Here is a 20,219-nt window from a genome sequence, read left to right on the forward strand (position 1 = left end):
GCGACGCGTTATCACATGACCGAGTGCACCCCAGCTCCCTCGTCTGCCTGGTCACCTGTTACACGCACGTCATTCGTATGTATGTACTTTGCAGATGTTTAAATTGGCCATTGCTGATGAACCTCAAGATATTGGACGGCGCGTCTTCAGCATGAACGAATCTCGCAAGGTACCTATGGTAGGCTTACCTTCTATCTTTCGCACCCTTGTGGAACAAATTAGGCTGAACCTGGAAGCCTGCACCGTAGACATCGTCTACACGCGTCTGAGGTGTTCTTGGGCCACTCTGAAATACATCTCAACATCTCAAATACTCACACTCGTACAAGTGCAGAACCGCTTGACCACTACCCGCAGCATTGCATTTGCAACTATCTCACATATGCACGCGGATAGCCAGCATATACATCGATCGTGGAAGGAGACTAAAAGCTAAGATGTTGAATATCGACTACTTTTGAAATTGAATGTCGTTGTTCCACCGTAGTAGTACTCGCCCCAAGTGGCAGTGATGAACGTTTCCCAGAACAAAACGACACTCAAATCACACGGCGTACTACGAAACACATGAAGCTGCCATAGATGATCTCGGAACATACTTAAGATTGGGGTGTTCCGGCTGGGCAAATAAACTGTAAGGACATGTCTAACAGCACAAATGCTATCGGTATCGTGAACTATCTTACGGAAATCGTAGTCCTTGGGTTGTAGAAATTGGTTGACCTTTTGGGTCAAGTAGTTCTTTCTAAGAAACTGTGCACGGGCAGAGTATGTGACAAGAGATGGTAGAAGGTTATCGGGTTTTCGATCATGCTGTGGGCCATCGTATAGACAACATGGCCAAAGCCACTTTCTGGCCTCTGTCCATCATCGAGGTGAGCAAAAACCATTTGACTACAAACATCTTGCAGGGCCATCCCTTGCGTTAGGACAATGTCATATCTGTTCAGGCCGCATGTGTGAGACAAAGGAACTTACGCCTGGCCCGCCTGAGGGAAAGACCCGGTGGATATAGAAATGAAACTCGAGTATCGTGACCAGGAAAGTAGGTCTTGGAAAGGAGAAATTCAGAGATTGTCTGGCTTGTCATTCTTCCACCGAACGATAGTACAAGCCGCAACCACACTCTCAAATCCGTCGATTCCAAATCGCTCTTCCAAGCCACTTGTAAGGAGGCCCCCATCGCATGAGCCACTCGGCGATCCACTTCAGGGGCTTGCACCCCTTCCAGATCTCTCACCATCATAGACCTCACGACCACCTGCCCAAACCCACTCAAACACACCCACCTCGTACCCCCAAACACCGCACCCCACACCCAAGATGCATCCAATAGTCCCCCCGTCCTGCCTCACGACTCGCAACGCGCGAAATCCGCCGGACAGCCCTCCGCGGGCACTACTTCACGAGTCCAAGCAGCTAGAACCGCATCCCTCGTAAACACACGAAATTTGCAGCCTCTTAGCCCTTAACCTCGCGGCAGCACAGCGCAAACGCGGTCGTCGCTTTCTGCACTGTAGCGCGAGCTAGCTCACGCGGTCCTCCGATCGCTACGCGGGTCCTCGGCAGCGAAGCCCGCCCAAGTTGAAGAAGAAGAGGAGAGGCCCACAGGCAGTAGTTGTGTCTAGCGTTGGCCGGATGTTACAGCAATGGGGTGGCGGCCGGGAAGCCCTAGAGAGCAAAGGCGAAGGGCAAGGATACGCGGTTGTCAGGAGTTCCTCGCGGTTTCGCGCGCCCGTTCGAAGCCAACGCCCGCCCACGAGCGACCTCACCTCAGCGCTCGCTACCTGAACCGCACTCACGGCGTTTTCCCAACGTATGCAGAAAGGGCAAGCGTATCTGCGCCCGCTTTTCTGACGTTCACGGCTGGCAAGTCGGATGCGAAATTTCTCGCGTAGATCATCCGCACCCGAAATTGCTACCTAGTGCTCGGGAATCGTGATGCGTGTGGCGTGCCATGCACGAGCCGTGCGCCACAGTAAAGTGCTGACAAGGCGTGCCGTTTTGTTACCAGGCTTTTAAAAGTCTAATTGCAGTTCACACTAACATCGCTCGTCACACGAGTGTATTTTGTTCTCATGAACGATCAGCGTTGATCGTGAAATAAGAGGCGGTGCACAAACCATGGGTACGACGGATCAAGTGCATATGCAATATGATGTATTATGATGCGAGATGTGATGGGACATATACTGGCTATGCACAGGTTCGTTAATGCTGCCGGATGACAGGAAGAGCCGCGCTCGTAATATACACTTTTGAGGACTGATGTCCACCAGCCTTCCTGAAAATGCATTCCAGAAAGGACCCAAAGACTAAACCAAACCAAGACATGCAATCCGATATGCTCGCGTGTAAATTCGCTCCAAAAACGCCGTGCAGAAGAATGTGATAGGTGCCAGTTGGCAAAGCCAATTCCGTTGGCACGCGACCTTGCATGCTGTTTGATGAAGGTTTCCGATGTAACGCCAGCCCATGATGCTGTAATGTGGTACGAGAAAGTAAGGAGTTCCCAGGCTTCAGGTTCCGCGCGTGTAAACCGCTGGCCTGGAAAATGCGATCGGCAAGTCGTAGGCAAGGAAGTCGTCATCCTAGACTTGCTCAACAAAGTGAGAGGTTCTTGAACCGGAGCTAGAGGTTCGTCGCTTCTTTTGAAGGCGCTTCGACTGGCGTTTCTCGACAGGCGCAGGCTGTTCTTCCTCTGGGGTCGGTAGTGTCCCCGGTCGGAGGATCTCGAAGCCAGAGTTGACCTTGCGGAGGACCTGGCCGTTCGCGTCGCGTTGTTCATTCTGCGAAGTGTTCACCTGGATCGGCATCTCATCGTACGAGAATTGATGCTGTGGGCCTTTTGGCTGATAGACATCGGGGAGGTAGAACGGCCGTGGTGCATAGCTTTCAAGTAGAGGAACGGCTTGCTTGGTTTGATTGGCGGAAGGGCTCTCCGTGGCTGGCGAGACGTCTTGGGGAGTAGCAGCCTGAGCTGCAGGAGGCGAATGAGATTTCTGTTGAGGCACAAAATAGTCAACACCATTGACCGTTCCAATCTCCTCAGGGAGCTTCGGAGTGTCCGCGATGCTGGCCCATTCTCCGCTATTACCTGGTCTGAACCGTGGCCGTGGGGTAAGCTGTCCAGTCTCGGCAACGTGAGACATGCGGTGGCTTTGAAGCAGATCCAGATCAGTGCGCGGGTCAACGGGCATGTAGTGCGATTGCTGCTTGGGGTTGATGTATGCGGGTTCGTATGGTCGGCCATCAGGGTATTCGGACTCGTCGCTCGTCCGACGGCTCGATTTGCCAGAGTTTTCGCGGGAGCTGCTAGAGCTGGGCTGGTCACTGATAGGTTCGCGGCGCGCTGGCGAACGCATTAGTATTGACGCAAAGTAGGGCCACGGATGTTGAGACTTACAAGAAGAGGGTCCAGAAGAAGGTCCTCCCTCGAGTGCGTTCAAGGTCCTATTGACATGCTGACTGTATCTGTTCATTGAAACTGGTGGTCGGCCGCGACCGGGCGACGTCGAACGAGACTCATTCGTGGGTATACGTTCAGCGCCGACAGCCATGTCGAAGGAGCTGGGTGCCTTGGAGCTAGAGTTGCTCGGGGGAAGCGCTTGGGGAAGCTCAAGCTGAGAACTGTTGTAGCTGCGCGGCAGCTTGAAATCGGTCATGGATGAGCGGCTGCTACCAACGGGCGTGTTGCTGCGGGAGATCCAAACACCGTCAATCTCGATACCGCTCTCGATGGCGCGGATGCCAAACGGCACGTCGTCTTTGGTTTCTTCGCGCTGTGCTTCCAGCATCTCGGGCGTTGGCGCGGCCTGTTTGCCCTTCTCGACCGCGGTGTACTTCTTGATGCGATAGCGATCATATTGCAGTTTGATAAGACCTATGAAGACGGTCACAACCTGGGAGAGTCAGCGAGGTCGACAAGAGAGTATTTGGGACGAGTCATACAATACCACAGGCGAGAACCTAACGGCGCGTTAGTAAATAGTCCACGTTCAATGCGCTAGTCAACGTACGAAAGTCATCTTCTGCCACAGCTCCCAGCCGGTGAAGAATTCTTTGCCCATGGTTGCGGAGGTAGAGGCCGAGTAGCTTCCAGGGTTCGACGGAGTAGTGACAAGCGGGGTGGTGGGTCGGAGACGAAGAATGTAGGAAGGCGCAGGCCAGATCAGTCCCGCACGACAAACAGAACCGATGTCAGGGCGGCAGGTGAGGAGACGACGGGTATTAAAGACTAGCAGCAGGGTTGGAGAAGTGATAGTGAGCTGCCCGGCAGCAGTAGACGCACAATAGACGAGGGTGGGCGAGGGCTAATCAATCTCGGGCCACGCGCCGCTGGAGTGGTTGCTGGATGTCTTGAACAGGAAGCTAGGATGGTGACCAGCAGGAACCCCGTGATTTGACAATTGGACGTCCACGAAGATAGAGCAGCGAGGGACGAGTGCAGGTTGGCGTTCCAGTGCCAGCAAGGCGGTGAGAGAGGGCGAGCGAACGTGGAGGAAACGAGTGTGAGGGCGAGGGAGGGAGCAGCGAGGGGAAGGGTGGCACAGGCTGTGATTCAGACCAGCATGTGTAGGCAGGTCCAAGATATGCTCTCTGGTAGCGTGCCGGCCTCGTGCTCTAGGGAGGCTGTTTCACGGTGCGTTTCCTGGGGCGGGGGTTGGATGGCGGGCAGAGGGGACATGGGGCAGGAGTAGACTTTATGGGAGGCATCAGGAGACGGGCTGCTTGAGCACTACGCAGCACCAGTTGGCTACCAGCATCCACTCTGCAGGAAACAACGGAGCCTGTTGCAATCATGACATGCCCGCCCCCTGGTCTGCTCCAAGTGGCTTCCATGCACGCCATTGCCAGCCTTGAACCTTGAACCGTGAACCACGCTTGCGTCGGCGCGCCAACCGCACGGGGACGGCGGCTGGGCGTTAACCCGCCGGTACACCAGTCCTCTCGAAATAGACGAAGTGATCTGCGAGATCCCAAACGTTGGTCGTCAGGCATCGCCCGCTGGCAGGCCCGTGAGGCGACGCGCTGCGATGCGGGAGGAAGAGGTCAGCGCGGCGTGTCCTCGCTGCTCTGCTTAGCACAGGCTGTGTGACCGCGCACACGCGTGCCGCACTCTATTCCTCGACCCAAGAGGGAATCGCGAGACCATCCTGGGTGCCGTGGCGCGGAGCACGGTGCAGAAGCGAGCGCCCCACCCTCTGTCTTGGACATGCTGTAGCCGGAACGTTGCGCCTCTTCGCCCCCTCCAGGACGAGCAGGTCGCAAGTTGAGGATGGACGTTGTCCTGCCTCTTTCGCTGCCATTTCAAAAGCGACCACCAGCATCTTACGGAGACACTCCGGCTCAGCAACGCCGCCTAACCTCCTGGCTTTTGGACGTGCCGACCACGTTCGCTGCAGGTGTGGCGCCGAGCAACGGCCACGGCTGCACGCCGCCGCACACGACTGCAACGTCTCTCGTGCCCTGATCTGCTGCATCTCCGCTACCTGCTCGCAGAATGCGCGTTCGTGACGCAAGTGACCTGCCCGTGGGCATTTGCCTGTCCCGCTTGGGTCAACTGGAACATCTGCAGCGTTTCCCTCCATCCGCATGCGGGGCTGCTTCTCAACAAGCATGCAATTTGTGTCATGGCCAGTCTCAGGCACATTTGACACCTGCTTTGCTTGACATGGCGCCGTTTGCCTTTCGTCACACCTAGTGTGCCCGTTCTACCACGATCTGTTGGAGGGCTAGTGCAATGCTACCTCTGCTGGTCTGTCCGGCTTCCGTCTGTACCTGGCGGATGACGACGCCGAGCCGCCATCAGAGTCTGCTCACTATTGGAGCAGAGTACCCTCACTGGCCTTGGACGACGCCGGGAGTACAGCGTCAAAGTACCTATTGATTTGCGCCGCACCGCCTTGTGTCACTGCAACCCGAACAGCTCTCACCGCTTCCTGCACGTAACCATGAAGGAGCAGACTTAGAGCCGTGGTCTTGGATCGTCCATGAATCCTGGTGCGAGTCAAGGTTATACATCTTGCATACTTCCAATATTAGCGACGTGACTGCACCGTATCGATTGGCGAACGCGAGAGGTCCACAACTGTATGCAGTCTAGCGATGCCCAAATCACTAGTGTACGCCTCGCTCTGCCAGCCTGTCGACGTCCATACCCGCGATGGATTCAGGATCCTTCAGACCAATGCATTGGCGCCTGAATATGAAGATCATTGTGGGCATCGTACAGTGCATCGCTATGAGGCCAATTCCATCCTGTGAGCTGGGAAAGCTCTCGAACTCTGGTCTTGCGCTGGATTCGCATGGAAACGTGCACTAAGCTGTCAGGTCAATACAAACCACAAATAAGCTCCTTTGCCGAGTGCGTTGGCCGCGACCATTCGAGAGGCAAGCGACAGATCACAACCAGCCTGTGGCTGATGGTCATGCAATTCAATCATCGTGGATCAAAGCTCGCTTGTGCCTGAATTGCCTTGAGACTGCTGGCATGTCTCAGATCTTTACAGGGCTTCGAAAAGGGTCTACCCTGACAGCCATACCACTTTCCACAGGAACATGACATGAAAAGCCCCCGTTACAGCCTTGTTCCATGCTGACCGCTACCGAGAACGACGACTACCCATGTACATGGTATCAACCCGGGAATAGTCTGTGGCCTGTGAAAAAGAAACAATATGTGTTTCTCATCGGAATCTCCTACTTTACAACCTTCTCGAGCTGAGCGAGAATCTCCCAACATCGGAAAGTATATATTATGTGGAGCGGTGGAAGCGAGCGTCGGTCAGAGCCTGCATAATGGTTCGTACAACATTGGCCAGCAGAGCAGCATGCACACAATATTCCAGCTCATGGGCACCATATTCATTCTCCACGACATCGTTGTTGACGAGCAGGGCGAAAGCGTAGCCAAGAAGTGGATAAATTCACTACTTTTGGTACATCTCCGGTGGCGATAGACAATAGCGTAGGCATGCAAGTCCAGCGTGTCGGTGAGCGAGCTGTTGTGCAGCAGCGATACCTTCGAGCTGGGATCTAAAAACGTGAACTGCTCGCTTTCCTTCAAGTTGCAATTTCTGAGGTTCTGGAACCAGCGTCGATTATCCATTTGGGCATCGCTGTGCCGAATGCTAGTCAGCCGGGAAGGCGTGGTCAAGAGTCACTATTGAAAGCCGGGGCTCGACCGGGATCCCAGCATAGTGTGTGTATACGAGCTTGGCTATAACTGCATACGCGGGATGGCAGGCCGGGTTTTGCATGTTGCGGCGAGCCCTCGCCAACAGGTATGTGATCCGTGACGTGGTTGCAAAACCGCGTGGGTTGGCCATGTGATGTCGAACTGGGCGCTTCCACAGATCTTCATGCCACGCGCTGCCATGCCCGTCGGAGCATGGTGTGGCGATGGGTCCACCCAGATGCGGAAGCACGACAGCTTCATTGGTAAAAAGGAGCATGTGCGAACACTATGTGAGCGGAAGTTGAGGCTGAGGAAGGTTTTCGCGGCGCACCAGTTTTCGTTTCATGCAGGGACCGGCAACAGGAACGTGTGAGGCTGCGCGGACCATGTTTCAAGAGCGGTACCTGAAGACGCAATGAGGGCGGTCCGAGCAACTCAGCCGAGAGGAACGCCGCAATGCCATTTTGGTATCGCACCCTGGAGCCAAAGTCTGCAGCGAGCAAAAATTATCTTCGCTCTTGATGAGGCCGGGGCATCCGAGCGCCGAGCAGCGATGCTCTGCCCTCATTCGGCAATGGATGCGTCACCTACCGACATCAAGATCAGTTCCAAGCCACCGTAGCCCAAGCCACTACGTCTTTCACAACTCGGTGCACGACCGCCCCTCCAAAACCACCCCACCTCTCCACACTCTGTTATCGCCGTTGCCGTTTGCGCCATGCCTATCCGCAATCCGTTCCGACGCACTCCGGGCGCTGAGGTCGTCGACGAGGTGAAAAGCGCCGACGGCACTGCCACCAAGCCTCTCCAGATTAAAGAACCCGCAGAATACAAGCTGAGCGGTATGTCTTGCGCTGGGCGCCGTGTCTCGCAACGTCTGGTTTGAGATGCTGACAGCTTCCAGAGATCAATGACAGCGGAGTATACTTGCCTGTAAGATTGCCACCGCTCCCAACCTCGACTGCAATATGTCTGTACCTCGAGTGCCGCCTGCTCTGACACGCGCTGCAGCCATCCCCAACCGAGAAGCCCACCTTCTGGCACTCCAAGTCCAACGTCTCCACCACTTCTTCCAACCACAGGAGTCTCCTAAATGAGAACGAGCCCTTCAGCATCTCGCGGGAGAGCTTCGACTCTTACCGGAGATCATTCGTACGTCTGCGCCAAGCTTGCGTCCTCCGCACATAATACTCATGGTAGCACAGGACATCTCCGCACGTTCTCCCATCCCAGACTGTCTCGACCCACGGACGCGCCAATCTCTCGATGCCCGCAGGTCACTCGATACGCGGCGCTCGCTCGACGTGCGCCGCTCGCGGGCCCCGCCGAGGGCGTCGTTACAGGAACACCGCCCCGCCAGCAGCGCACACGAGGGCGTGCCCGAGGAAGGAGGCTTTGAGGACGTTGGGCTGAACGACGAGCCGAAGCCACAGCCGAAAAAACGCGGCATCTTCGCACGCTTTGGCGACAATCATGATGTCGACGCCGCAAAGGAAGACAAGCCCGCCAGTCACCACTTCTCCTTCACTGGGCGCAAGCGGGCACAGAGTGGTGGTCAAGGATCTGAGATGAAGAGCATGCCCAAACCCTCGACCCCGCAGCCGCCCACGGCTGAGGCTGTTGAGGCACGTTAGATACCCACTTGACATGTTGATATCGGGCATCTGCGGTGCGATTGGTATTACATCGCATCGCACTGGCACAAGCAGCCTTTCAGGGTCTTGCTTCACGGGCGTTTGGCGTACACTGGCGTTTACATATGGAACTCCGCAGCATATCCGGCATAACGGGAGGTTCGGCTGCATACAATCGCTACCTACGCATACATACGCTCTGCAGCGTTCTTGCGACGACTACGCGAGTCCTACTTAATGATCAATCCTAATCGTGGAATTCATACTTGCACCTCTCGTGAACCCTTTGCCAAAGTCACTGCAGAATTTCAGTCCTACCTATTGGTTCTGCGATGTGTACCTTGGTTCTGTCGCCGGGCGGGTGCTGCGCGTGCCGGTTCCGTTGCTTCCGAGTACGTCATGGTGCGCTAGACGATGGGCTTGGGGGGCGGGAAGGAAGGTCTGCCGGTAATTGCCCTGTCGATCGATCGCACCGCGCATCGCGGGGTTCAACCACTTCACGAACTAACGCCATGGTAACGGTATGTGGGACAACACAATTGTGTGTAGAAGCGTGAGTGTGGAGGTTACTAATGCGTTGACTAGTCAACATAGAAAAAGCTTTGCTTTTGACGTGAGTGGTTTCGGACGCATGCCTTAGTTCAATCAGAAGATCATACGCTGTGCTGCAGTCAACACATAACCCTTCGTTTTATGATTGCTGGTCAGCAGCTCTTCTTCTCTTTGTATCACTTTGTGGGCGCTACTCTATGGTGCTTGTCAACAACCTGAGACTTGTAATTCTCATGCTCATCGATCGATTCATGAAGCCATTCAAGTCTTAATCTTGAAGACGGCTGCACTGCTCTGGACTAAGATACATACAGCAGGCCCTTTTCTGTCAACACGAGCCTGGAGTATCGCGTAGGAGCAGCGGACTGTAGCAGGCGTATTTGACTCACGGACAGCGACGCATGGGCGAGCCATACTCGCGTCTCTCAATCTGGGTATCCAACATCAGTTATTTTCTGACGTTCATTTCTAGTCGATGCCCATTAGTCTCTCCTGAAAGTAGGTTACGACGCCCCATTATCCCACAACAGACGAGTATGTCCAATGAAATGCCCCTTTCTCTCACTCAAGCTAAAGCCACCCACTGTCATCTTACCTCCAGGCCGGTGTATCTCAAGCGCAATCGCAATGTACCCGTGCCTTCTGCACGTGCTCCAACCCCTCAACCCACACCATCGCGATGCCTAGTGTTGCTGAGATAGTTCGTACCGGGTTGCCGCCTGGTTTAAGCAACAGCATATCTGCACAATGCCCCCTCTTGATGGATCCTGCCCTGGCACGTTATGTATGATGCTGGGTACCACTGTCGTTGCCATGAGTGCCCTCCGCTTTGCTCACATTCGCCTCTGTTGGGTACTCCAGCTATTTGCACTGAGCGACCCCGAAGAGATCCCCTGTAAGTAGGAATCATTTGGCTTGGTCTTGTGCGTCGGTTCCAGCAGGCATCGTCACCCGGACGCATGAGACGCTGATCCTGATGGCGCTGGCTTCTTGTTTGACTGCGAGCAACGAGAGACATCTTTATATAGTAATGGGATGGAGGTCAGCTGTGAGCTTCACCAGACCCTTCTGTCGAGCGGAAAAGTGTTCGTTCGAATGTTGCTTCAAGGAAGGAAAAACCAGATTGTTCAATCATACCTCCAGAACGCTTGCATGCTACCAGCTGATAACCTCCTCCGTTGCTCTCTGAGCTGTATCGTGCTTATTTCTTGGCACATCAAAAGTCGGAGTTGCTCTATTCTCGATGGGATCGAAAAGCGGCGTTATGTTCGACGGTCGACCTGAGCCCGAGACACGTGAACAATTTCTCAAGCATGTCCATGGAAGCATATGGAATCTGAGATAATCATGAGGTATCACTCCGATGCTGCACCGTGTCCACGTTGTAGCCGGATTTCGCTCAGGAATTTTATCACGCTTTGGGCGTATGTAGAAGCGGCGCCTAATCTGCTTTGGATTGTCCGCTGGTATGGGGTCTAACGGCGCTGTTCATCAGACTAATTCACTTCGATGCATGCAATAAAAAAAATCATATTTTAGACGGACATCCGTGGCCCATTAATCTTTCTGCGAGTATGAATCTAGGAGGATTTCGAACGCCAGCCATGAGAAGAACGATAGCCCTCGTCGCATTCGGCTTGGTCCTACTAACCATGTATCAAAATTGTCTCGTCGCTTGAGTGCTGTACAATTTAACCTCAAATCTAGCACACACTTAACACTTGACACAGACGCGAACTCCTCGAGACTCGTTTTCTAGTGAATAGTAACATCATCAGACGGGTACATACTTGCATGTTTGAAGTAAGTGACGAGTGGTGTAGGGAGATACAGTTTGATTTGAGTGTATTCTCTCTTTAAGATGTTTCGCTGGAAACAGTCGGTAGCACTGTCACTCTTACACGCACATGCATGTTCGTTAGACCATGTTGCATAGAGATGGGCCAGCCATTCGTAGACCATTTGTGGAGATCATACTTATTTGACGCTATGTCGGAATTTTCTAGTCGTGTCAACTGTGTGCGGCATGTGCGAGCGACATTCGATCGCTACTTTCGTTGCTGTCTTCCATCAAAGCACTTGAGCCGAGCCAACGGAGGGGGCACCGCGAACCTTATAAGCGAGCGACACTTGCGCCACCCACAACCCCACTCCATGATCTTGTATTTCCGTATGGCGCAAGACTAAATTGCTACCTTCCTAACGTACTGTTCTTTTTTCTTGGAAGGGGTATATATATATATGAATATTTTTGAGAATTTGCCATCCAATCAGATAACGAACATCCGTTATGGTGTGTAAGTGTTGACTGCAACCTACATTCAGTCAGGCATGTCCTAATTCGCCTCAGATCGGCTAGCATCCGTCGCTTTCATCAGCTCTTGAGCCAATGTCAGCCTCCGACGAGAGCCGGGTTGTAAGTTGCGCCAGTTCGATCTTCCAGTTGATCACGGCACTAATTCCTACTAGCGATTCCCGGTAACGGAAAACTTCACTTTTTACTCTTCTTCGCTTCTGCTCCTCCAGAACAAGGCAGCTGCGACTGGCGCATCTTGATGAAGAACTTTTATTTTGAGGTTTTCTTTTGTCTCACTATTGCTACTATTTGATCGCCATGTTTGCACAGCTTTATCGACGTTTTTCCATTCCACAATGTTGCTTTAAGCCATGCATTACTTCAAAGCATTACATACATGCGTGTCGACTATTGAGCCTTGACTTCAAGGTCGTTGATGTGGGAAGGAATGTGTTTTGATGTATCACAAGTTATCGGACGATGGCGGGTTCTCTTGGCTCCAACGGTGGCCGAACACCGTTTCGCGTATTCAGCCTCGAAAGACTCGACGCGAAAAAGGAGAAGAATGTGCCTTTTCTGTACGTGGAGGCTCCAACCTGGATTGGCGCTGGCGCTCGACCAGTTTCACGGCGGACACCCTCCCTTCCAATAAGTAAGCAGCCACATCGATAGGTGCGGCGAAATGGCCCTTTTCCGTTGAGCTGTTCCCCAGAGAGGTTCACCCCAGGTTTAATTATTGACTGGTAACCAATGTGGTGTACCCGAAAGGCCTTACATGCTCCGTGGTTCGTCATCGATCCTGACCCAGATAGCTGGGACGACGCTGACACCAGCATAGTGAGGTCGATGAGAACATTGCAATTCTTTCGCTGCGCAAGATTTCCTTCAGGCACTTGTGCCATTCCAGGGTGAACGTTTAGCTATCTTATCTCTTGGCCTCACACTGGACTGACAATCCCGGTTGAGTATGTCTTTACTGCGTCCGCATGCCCCCGGTGCAAGACCATCACCCGCAGAATCATGCTCAACACAATCCTGGCCATCAACAGTATAGGGAGTCATCGATTGAGGCAGAACGTGCCCACAGATTCACAGTGTTTAACCACAAATGCCCTCTCAGGCACCCACACTCGACTTTTTGCATCCCCGACGCGTATCGCGATAGCCTCGCTCATGCCGTTACGCCTGCATATTCAGACTATTCTAGCTACAGAGCCGCCATGAAAGTCGCAGCTCCTGAATGTGGGGAGTCCAGCTCCAGCCTCTCAACACTTCTCTCGGAGGCTTCACCTCCTCGACCTAATAGTTCTAAGTCAAACCCGTACAAGGCCCGTCGTCAAAGATCGAAGCGATTTCAATTGGGGCGCAGAAAGAGCACGGGAGCATTAGTGGAGGCTTCCCCATGGCAGCCAGAATGTCCTCCATCGTCCCTTCCGCAGCCAACCCCGCGTATCAGCAGCCTGCCTCCCACCCCGGAAGCTTCGCAAATACCCACGACCCCTTCCAAAGCCCCACAGATACATATACTTCCTCCAACACCTGAAGCGCGTCAATCGTTCCCTCAGCTCGGCGGAGCGCCGTCAGTGAACGTCCTGCCACCAACGCCAGTACCATCAAAGCAGTTATCACGGCCATCCAAAGGACAACAGCTGGAAGCTCTCTCATCCAGGCCCTCTCAAAAGGAAGTCGGAAAAAGACCCGCCGTCGAGTCCACCGAACCCAACCAGCCCCTTCAGCCCCTCCAGCCCCTCCAGCCCCTCCAAATCCACTGCGGTCTGATGCTCCAGCCCGCCCCCGAAAACCTCCTGGGCACCTACAAAGGCTCGCCCTACCAGCCCTTCGCTGGCCCCAGCCACACCGCCGGCCACAAGCCGCGCCTGCAACGCCACGCGTCGTTCATCGACTTGAGAGACTGCTGGCGGACGCCCGAAGCGGAGCTCACGGCGTGCGTGCTCAGGAGGTGGAGCCCGGGGAACCAGCCAGGCTCCGGAGCGCGGAGACCGCGGTCGCCGCTGGCGCAGGACGCGAGTTCAGCACAGGACGAAGCGGGTGAGGAGCCCGAGGCAGATGAAGAGACGCCGCTGCTCGTGGGCGTCCGAGCTACGTCCGCAGAAGCGCTGGGAGAGGAAGACGATGGGCACACTGCAACACACCGGGAGTCCGACGGCGAGACCGAGACCGAAGCAACCTCTCGTCTGAAGCCTCTCCTCTTCCCCTTCGTAGTCTTCTACACATATATCGCCTCCGCTATCACATCCTACCTCCACGACCGCGACGCGCACTCCGGCTCGCTGGGTAGCCACGACACCGAGACGGCGCGCTGGCTGCGCCGCGTGGACAGCGCGTTTCCGGTGGTGAAAGACACACATTCGCAGCGCTCGTATGGCTCGTTTTCGAGTCTGTCGGGGTCGCCGCTGGTGTCGCCGCATGAGAGGTCGGCGAGCAGAGGAAGCTTGGGGAGTATACCCATTGTTCCTTCGCATAGCAGGAAGGCTAGTCGGGGGAGCTTGGCGCCTGAGGAGATGAGGGGGTGTTTGGGGTGGTAAGGTGGGGGAATGGGATCGGGGAGGAGTATGATCCGTGTTGAGACGATGTTCTGGGCTGTGTTCGATGGGGTATTGCATGCTGCGTTTCTATGAGGTTTTTCGAGCATGGGCGGTGTTGGAGACGGGAGGTCTTTGCATGGCTTCGCATTCGAGAGCTGCTAGCATACAAAGAAACTCTCCATCATGTAGACCATACTGGTACTTAATGTCTAAATTCAAATACAACTTCACTACAAGAACCAGGCCGAAGCCCGCACCAACTCGAAGAGACGCCAACCGCCGCGCATTCTGGGGGTATATGTATGCTATGCTATGTTTCCGTGCCTTGCGCCGCCAATGCAGAAATGCGAACAAGAAAAGTATGGAACTTGTCAAACGAGCGACCTGAGCTGGGGTATGTCATGGGGTATCACAGGGAAAAGCGTCCTCCCACCATCCATCCACTATGCGAGAAAAAAAAAACGAGTGTGTATGTTGCTGAAATGAGACTGAGGGGAAAGAAATCAAGTTAGAAAAGGGGGAACAGGTATAGAACACCACAGTACACAAGACACCACCGTACCCAAAGCTGGCCGGTCCTGTGTGTTAATACGTCCGTACGATCCGCCCCCCTCAAGCGCGCCACAAACTCTCTTCCTCAATCGGCATCGGCGTCCTCGCAGCCAAACTGTCCAAGCTCTGATTCAGCAGCTCGGCGTCCTCCTCCTCGCTCCGACGAGTCGCGCTCGATAGCGGCGTGCGCATCGGGCTCGTCTGCAGTGAGAGCTCGGCATCCAGACTCGCCGAGAGGGACGGCTCCCTCTGCGCGAGCGCCGCGTCCAGCCCGGGCGCCGCCTCCTCCGAGATCTTGGACGCGCGTCTGCGGGCCCGCTCTGTCCGCGCTTCCTCGCGCTGCCGCATGAGCTCTATCTCGTGCGCGACGGCGCGCGCGCGGCGCTCCTCGACATCCTTGCGCTTGACCTCCTTGTTGAGCGCGTCGCTCGCCTGGATGAGGCCGTCGATGGATATGGCGTGGTTGGTCATCTGGTGGTTGATGTAGTGATATATCGCGGCCGGTGTATCGCACTGGAGGAGCTGCTTTTCGTTAAGCTTGAGCAGGGCAAGGGCGACTTGGAAGAGGAAGGTTGAGCCATCCTGCATGCAGAGAACGACGTCCCACACACGATAGAGGGCCTCGGCGGAGAGGCAGTCGGTGAAGACGGAGAGAAACCATTGGAAGGTGAGGGCTTCGAGCTCGATTTCGAGGAGCTCAAGATGGTTGGAGAGTTTGGGGAGCAGTTCGACGACGTACTCGCGGAGCACGGACTGGTCGGCTCGGGAGGTGAGGAGGTGCTGGTCGTAGTAGTTTTGCGGGAGGATATTCTCAATCATCGTGGCGAGGACCCAGAATGCGTCTTCGGCGGTGGGCATGATCAGCAGGAGGCAGGCGGTGATGAGGTTCATGCCTTGGCAGTAGCCAACTTCAGGATTGCGGCGCGAGTAGGCGAGAAGCACTTCGTTCAGCTTATGCACTCCAGGGCCCTTACGGAAGAAAATGTTGTCTGTGAGCGTCCGCGTAATGTCCATCTGAATCTGCGTAACAATGCTCGGGTTGTCCTCCCCGTTGTTAATGAGATCCTCGTAGTAGCCGGGAATGCGCAAGGCAGAAGCCCCGCTGCACTCAGCCCAGATCTTCGCTCGATACGTGACAGGAATGCCTCCGAGCACGAGTCGACGGAACTCCTGCCACTTTGCGCGCCCAACCTTGCCCTTGTTACCGAGACCAGCCACACCAACGATCTCACCATCGGCCAGCTGAGATTCCGGCATATCAAGCCCTTTGCCTCTACCCTCGACACCCACTGCTTCGCCTTGTCGTTTCCGCTCAGCGCGGACCTTGCGCAGGAACTCGTTCCATTTGATTGTCTTCTCTTTCTGTAAATTATCATGGAGCTCAGTGAGCTGCTCAAGGAGCGCCTTGACAGGGTCGATTTGCGGTGGAAGAGGACTGACGGGAGACGTTGGGCCAGAAGGCGCAGAGATGGAGAATTCTCCTCTAGCAGAAACGATCCGTGAAGGTGATGGTTCCGGGTTCGCACTGGCAGAAGGCATAGACCCTCGCTTGGCAACTACGACCTGACTAAGCTTTGGAGCCAATACTTCGGCTTCGGCCGCTTCGACTCTTGTAATGGGACCTGTTGCAGGGGTATGTGATAGAAGCTCCGTGGGATGGGTAGCGAGCTTGAGATAGTCGGCCCAGGTCTTGGTAGGAACCCTGTTCAGTTGGTCTTCCGAGCCACTACTCGCAGGGCGTGACGGCGAAGGCGAGTCATTGGTGCGAGTCCGCTGAAGAGTGGTCTCATCCTCATCATCTTCCAAGCCCATGTTGTGCAGCGCAGATCGATGATGACCCAGAGACTCTACGTTGCTGCTGCGCTTTTGCTTGGTCAGTGCAGCGGCTGCTTCACTCTGCCTCTTTTTCCTGCGCTGGTCGTAGATGAATCCGAATCTATCGGTAAGATATTCATTGTTTGTCATGAATCTGTTGTGATTTTGGACCAATGTTGGGGGCCGCGAATCTTCAGGCAAGATTCTGTCCATCTCTACAGGTCCTAGGTTGCTGAGACCACGACCCGGAGGCTGAGGGCTGGGATTGACTGATCCGCTCTTTGGGATGTCGCCCGTAATGCTTTTGATGGTTCCGTTGGGACCGAGGACACGACCTGCACGACGCTGAGCAGCTGGCGGGCCGGACTTGGCTGATTGCGTTGTCCTGGCAGAGTCGATGGAAGGCGTTCTGTCCGCGGGGTCGGATGTAGCACTTTTGCGACCCCGTACAGCATTTCCTTTGTCTGATACGCGTGTCTGATTATTTCCCGCGACCATCTTCAATGTCCAGTTCATGATCGAACCTGACGACCGCCGAGAAGACTGGTCAGACTGAATGGGGTCCTGACTCTGTAGCCGACGCAGCGTGGGTATGGCGCCTTGATCTGAGCCGGGTGGTACAAATAGGTTGTTACTGATGGGTTTGCGAGTCGTCTTCGCCCCACTGGAGGCTCGGGATCGCGTGTGGGCAGACATGCTCTCTGCATCTCTGTCAATCAAGCTCGCCACTGATGGGGCTCTGCTGCTCTTCCTACTCGCTCCACTGAAGAGCAAACTCCTCCAGTTGCCACGAGGCTCCTTGGGTGCCTCTGATACCGAACTGATCGACGCGCTATCCTGCTCCAAAGCGTTGTTGCCCGAATCGAAGCCCAGAGCATCAGGGTGCTCGACAATCTCGTCTTCCATGGCTCGAGCGATGCGCTGGTCCATGGGGTCGTCGGGGTGTAATCCAGGCAAATTGCTCTCGCTGTCTCGTTTTCTGGCACCTGCGAGTCCGTTGTTCTGAGCGTGTTCGCGGCCTCGTTCCAACTCCCTCAGCCTGTTCTCGATGTCCATATTCGAAACCTCGCACTCTTGTAGCATCTTGCGAAGGATCCTCTCGCGCTCCTCTGCTCTTCTTCGCAAAGCGGTGATTTGCGCATCGCGCTGTGCCAGGTCCCCGGCCATCTGGCGCACCAAGGCGACCGCGCCCGTCTGGCCGATCATGTCTTGGATGTTCTGGTCGCTGGAATAGTGAACATTTCCGGGGACCTTGCTCGCATCGGGCGGTGTGTCGTCGAACAATGCAGAACGGTCTCGCACGGAGCCTGTTCTCTGCACCAGGCTGCCCACAATCTGCTGCGTGGACTTGGTGACCTTCCTGACCGTCGACGGCGGGGCCGGGGCGGGGGTTTTGTTTGGCTCCGGCGACGGGGAGGGGACTATGACGGTATCTGGAGAGCTTCTGGGAATGTTCTCGGGCTGCTTGTCGCCAGGCTCGCCCGCGCCCACGGCAGAGCGGAACCAGCCATTGACACGCGACTGGACGGGCGACGAGTCGGGGGTGGGCGACAGCGAGGGGAACGACGTCAGGCTCTTGTCGTCGGCGGCAGGCGACGGGGTGCGCCCCAGCGAAGTATTCGAGGCGCGTTTGAGGGGCCTGACGCGTACCGTGCCGCTCCTCCTGCCGTTGGAGACGTGCGAGTTCTGCGAGGAGGTGCGCACGAGATCAACTGCGCCCAGGGTTTCGGACGCCGCCATCTCAGTCGAATTCGTCGGCGAACGTCCGCATTCGGCGGCGAGTGGGAGATCCTACACGTGCGTGGGCGGTTGTGGTGTTGTTAGGGCTGCGCGGCGCGGTCGAATTGTGCGGGCGTGGAATGTTGTGCATGTGGAGCAACATGCGTCATGAGCAATGATCGCCAAATGTCTAATCAGCTTCGTTGCGCTTCCAAGAGGATCCAGCGCAGCGCAGAGTGTGCAGAAACGGGGGGGTGCAAACAGATCGCGCAAGTGCTGGGGACTACGTTTGTCAAAGCAAGGGCAGCCAAGGGGTCGTCTTCTCCCGTGGCTGCGAAACAACGTGGGCGCATTGCTGCCCAGGTGCCCGCCGACCACGCCTCGCCTCCTGCAATCTGACGCTACGTAGGGCTACCACCCCTGTCTCCCGTTGCCCGCCATTCACTCGTCCCGATCCGCAACTTTCCATCTTCGATCCCCGAGAAACCCCTGAATGACACTACCAGGTTCGCGGCATGCCCGTTGTTACAGACGAGGACGCCGCCCTCGAGGCCATCGGCACCCTTGACAATCTCTCCGCCGAGCAGCAGCAGGCACTGGACGCCATCAACGCGATATTGGGCGATGGAGAGCCCTTTGTCGACATCCATGAACTCTTTGGCCACTATAATGTGTTGTATTTCCGGAAGCTTCTACTTCCCCGGGTCGAGGTGTTGTGGTCGCCTCGTTTGACTCTGTAAGCGAACAAAACATAGACAAGGCTACGCGGCTGTACCTGCGTGGCTGTGCCTGCAGCTTACTTTCTCTTTCATGCATAACGTGCAATTTTTGGTGTTTCCTGGCCATCTTCCTGACCCGCATTAGATGCGCAGGCATATGCGAGCTTTCCAGGGATCCAGCAACAAGGAAATTCACGAGGATCAGACTGAAGATGAGCACGCCCCTGCTGCAGTACCGACCCCGGTCCGACACCATCAACACGCTGCTGCACGAGGCCATACACGCGTACTTCTTCATTACGACCTCGTGGCGGCACACCCGTGGAAACGATGGGACCGGCCATGGCGAGGGCTTTCGGCTACTCGCCGACGCTATCAACTCTCACGGCAGCTACGAGGTCACCATCTTTCACTCCTTCCACGATGAAGTGGTAAGCAGCATCTGACGGAACATATCCATCAACACAAACTCATGCTAGATAATAGGACAGCTACAGAACGCACGTGTGGCAGTGCTCTGGACCGTGCAAAGCCCAACCCCCTTACTTTGGTCTTGTCAAACGCAGCATGAACCGTCCGCCAGGGGAGTATGATTCGTGGTGGGCCAAACATCAATCTGAGTGTGGTGGCACATATACAAAGACGCAAGAACCTGCACCGACGAAGAAGAAGATTGAAGCGCTGAGCATGAAGGAAAGAGCAGGACGTCAGAAGAATAAGCTAGACGGGTGGCTCAAGCCCAAAGAAAAGTCCAGTCTCGAGAACAAACTGTCTGATGTATCAGACGGGACCAAAGAGAAGTTACATGCCGATAATAGAGTCCCTGAAGGGCCAGAGCGCGCTAAAGACGATGATGGCACCTCTTCACCGGCCAGCAATGCAAAGAGAAAGGCCGATGCCATCAGTTGAGAGACTGACGATGCTTCCGTTTCAAGTTGCGAACTGGTAGGCGCTTCCCTAACTAGGTGCCTGCGCCACTGCCAGTGCAGAGCTGCGTTTGGTCGATCCCTCGTGAAAATGAAAGTCGGGTGTGGCGGAGCCATGCCGAGTTATTTCATCAGGGAGCATGGACTGAGGCTGGATCTAGGGTGAGAGGGATCCATATACAGAGCATCTGGGCAGCTATGTCCATTGGTCTTCCCTCTTGGACCAACACCTTGGTCTGGAGAAGCTTGGATGGGCGGGGCCCGGAGAGCAGAAGAGAGG

At 55.2% G+C, this 20,219-nt stretch overlaps 5 protein-coding genes across 5 annotated transcripts; 3 read left to right on the forward strand and 2 right to left on the reverse strand.

Moving 5' to 3' along the window:
• Window positions 1–2,591: 2,591 nt before the first annotated feature.
• CC84DRAFT_1171659 (uncharacterized protein) lies at window positions 2,592–4,070 on the reverse strand (the record flags this gene model as incomplete). Its single annotated transcript, XM_018179922.1, has 4 exons — window positions 2,592–3,352; window positions 3,407–3,902; window positions 3,952–3,969; window positions 4,020–4,070. The coding sequence occupies 4 exons, from the start codon at window positions 4,068–4,070 to the stop codon at window positions 2,592–2,594; spliced, it is 1,326 nt and encodes a 441-aa protein (XP_018043406.1).
• A 3,463-nt stretch (window positions 4,071–7,533) lies between these two features.
• Window positions 7,534–8,980, forward strand: CC84DRAFT_178573 (uncharacterized protein). The gene is made up of 4 exons (XM_018185464.1): window positions 7,534–8,022; window positions 8,085–8,113; window positions 8,192–8,332; window positions 8,386–8,980. Exons 1-4 carry the CDS (start codon window positions 7,899–7,901, stop codon window positions 8,812–8,814), a joined length of 723 nt encoding a protein of 240 aa, XP_018043407.1. The 5' UTR covers window positions 7,534–7,898; the 3' UTR covers window positions 8,815–8,980.
• Window positions 8,981–12,481: 3,501 nt separating this feature from the next.
• On the forward strand, window positions 12,482–14,208 carry CC84DRAFT_1227916 (uncharacterized protein; the record flags this gene model as incomplete). Its single annotated transcript, XM_018183624.1, has 1 exon — window positions 12,482–14,208. Exon 1 carries the CDS (start codon window positions 12,649–12,651, stop codon window positions 14,206–14,208), a length of 1,560 nt encoding a protein of 519 aa, XP_018043408.1. The 5' UTR covers window positions 12,482–12,648.
• Window positions 14,209–14,406: 198 nt separating this feature from the next.
• CC84DRAFT_1160286 (TBC-domain-containing protein) lies at window positions 14,407–18,572 on the reverse strand. Its single transcript, XM_018177463.1, has one exon. The coding sequence runs from the start codon at window positions 18,313–18,315 to the stop codon at window positions 14,821–14,823; it is 3,495 nt and encodes a 1,164-aa protein (XP_018043409.1). The 5' UTR covers window positions 18,316–18,572; the 3' UTR covers window positions 14,407–14,820.
• On the forward strand, window positions 18,513–20,219 carry CC84DRAFT_178691 (uncharacterized protein). Its single transcript, XM_018185465.1, has 4 exons — window positions 18,513–18,699; window positions 18,801–19,030; window positions 19,159–19,444; window positions 19,500–20,219. The coding sequence occupies exons 2-4, from the start codon at window positions 18,810–18,812 to the stop codon at window positions 19,920–19,922; spliced, it is 930 nt and encodes a 309-aa protein (XP_018043410.1). The 5' UTR covers window positions 18,513–18,699; window positions 18,801–18,809; the 3' UTR covers window positions 19,923–20,219.

The sequence above is a fragment of the Paraphaeosphaeria sporulosa genome (genome assembly GCF_001642045.1).
Source record: "Paraphaeosphaeria sporulosa strain AP3s5-JAC2a unplaced genomic scaffold CC84scaffold_1, whole genome shotgun sequence".
NCBI classification, from domain to species: domain Eukaryota; kingdom Fungi; phylum Ascomycota; class Dothideomycetes; order Pleosporales; family Didymosphaeriaceae; genus Paraphaeosphaeria; species Paraphaeosphaeria sporulosa.

Coding starts and splice junctions, on each gene's coding strand:
- CC84DRAFT_178573 (XM_018185464.1), top strand. CDS start 7,899: ATGCCTATCCGCAATCCGTTCCGACGCACTCCGGGCGCTGAGGTCGTC. Junction 8,114..8,191: donor ACAGCGGAGTATACTTGCCT/GTAAGATTGCCA, acceptor CACGCGCTGCAG/CCATCCCCAACCGAGAAGCC. Junction 8,333..8,385: donor ACTCTTACCGGAGATCATTC/GTACGTCTGCGC, acceptor ATGGTAGCACAG/GACATCTCCGCACGTTCTCC.
- CC84DRAFT_1160286 (XM_018177463.1), bottom strand. CDS start 18,315: ATGGCGGCGTCCGAAACCCTGGGCGCAGTTGATCTCGTGCGCACCTCC.
- CC84DRAFT_178691 (XM_018185465.1), top strand. CDS start 18,810: ATGCCCGTTGTTACAGACGAGGACGCCGCCCTCGAGGCCATCGGCACC. Junction 19,031..19,158: donor TGGTCGCCTCGTTTGACTCT/GTAAGCGAACAA, acceptor GACCCGCATTAG/ATGCGCAGGCATATGCGAGC. Junction 19,445..19,499: donor ACTCCTTCCACGATGAAGTG/GTAAGCAGCATC, acceptor GCTAGATAATAG/GACAGCTACAGAACGCACGT.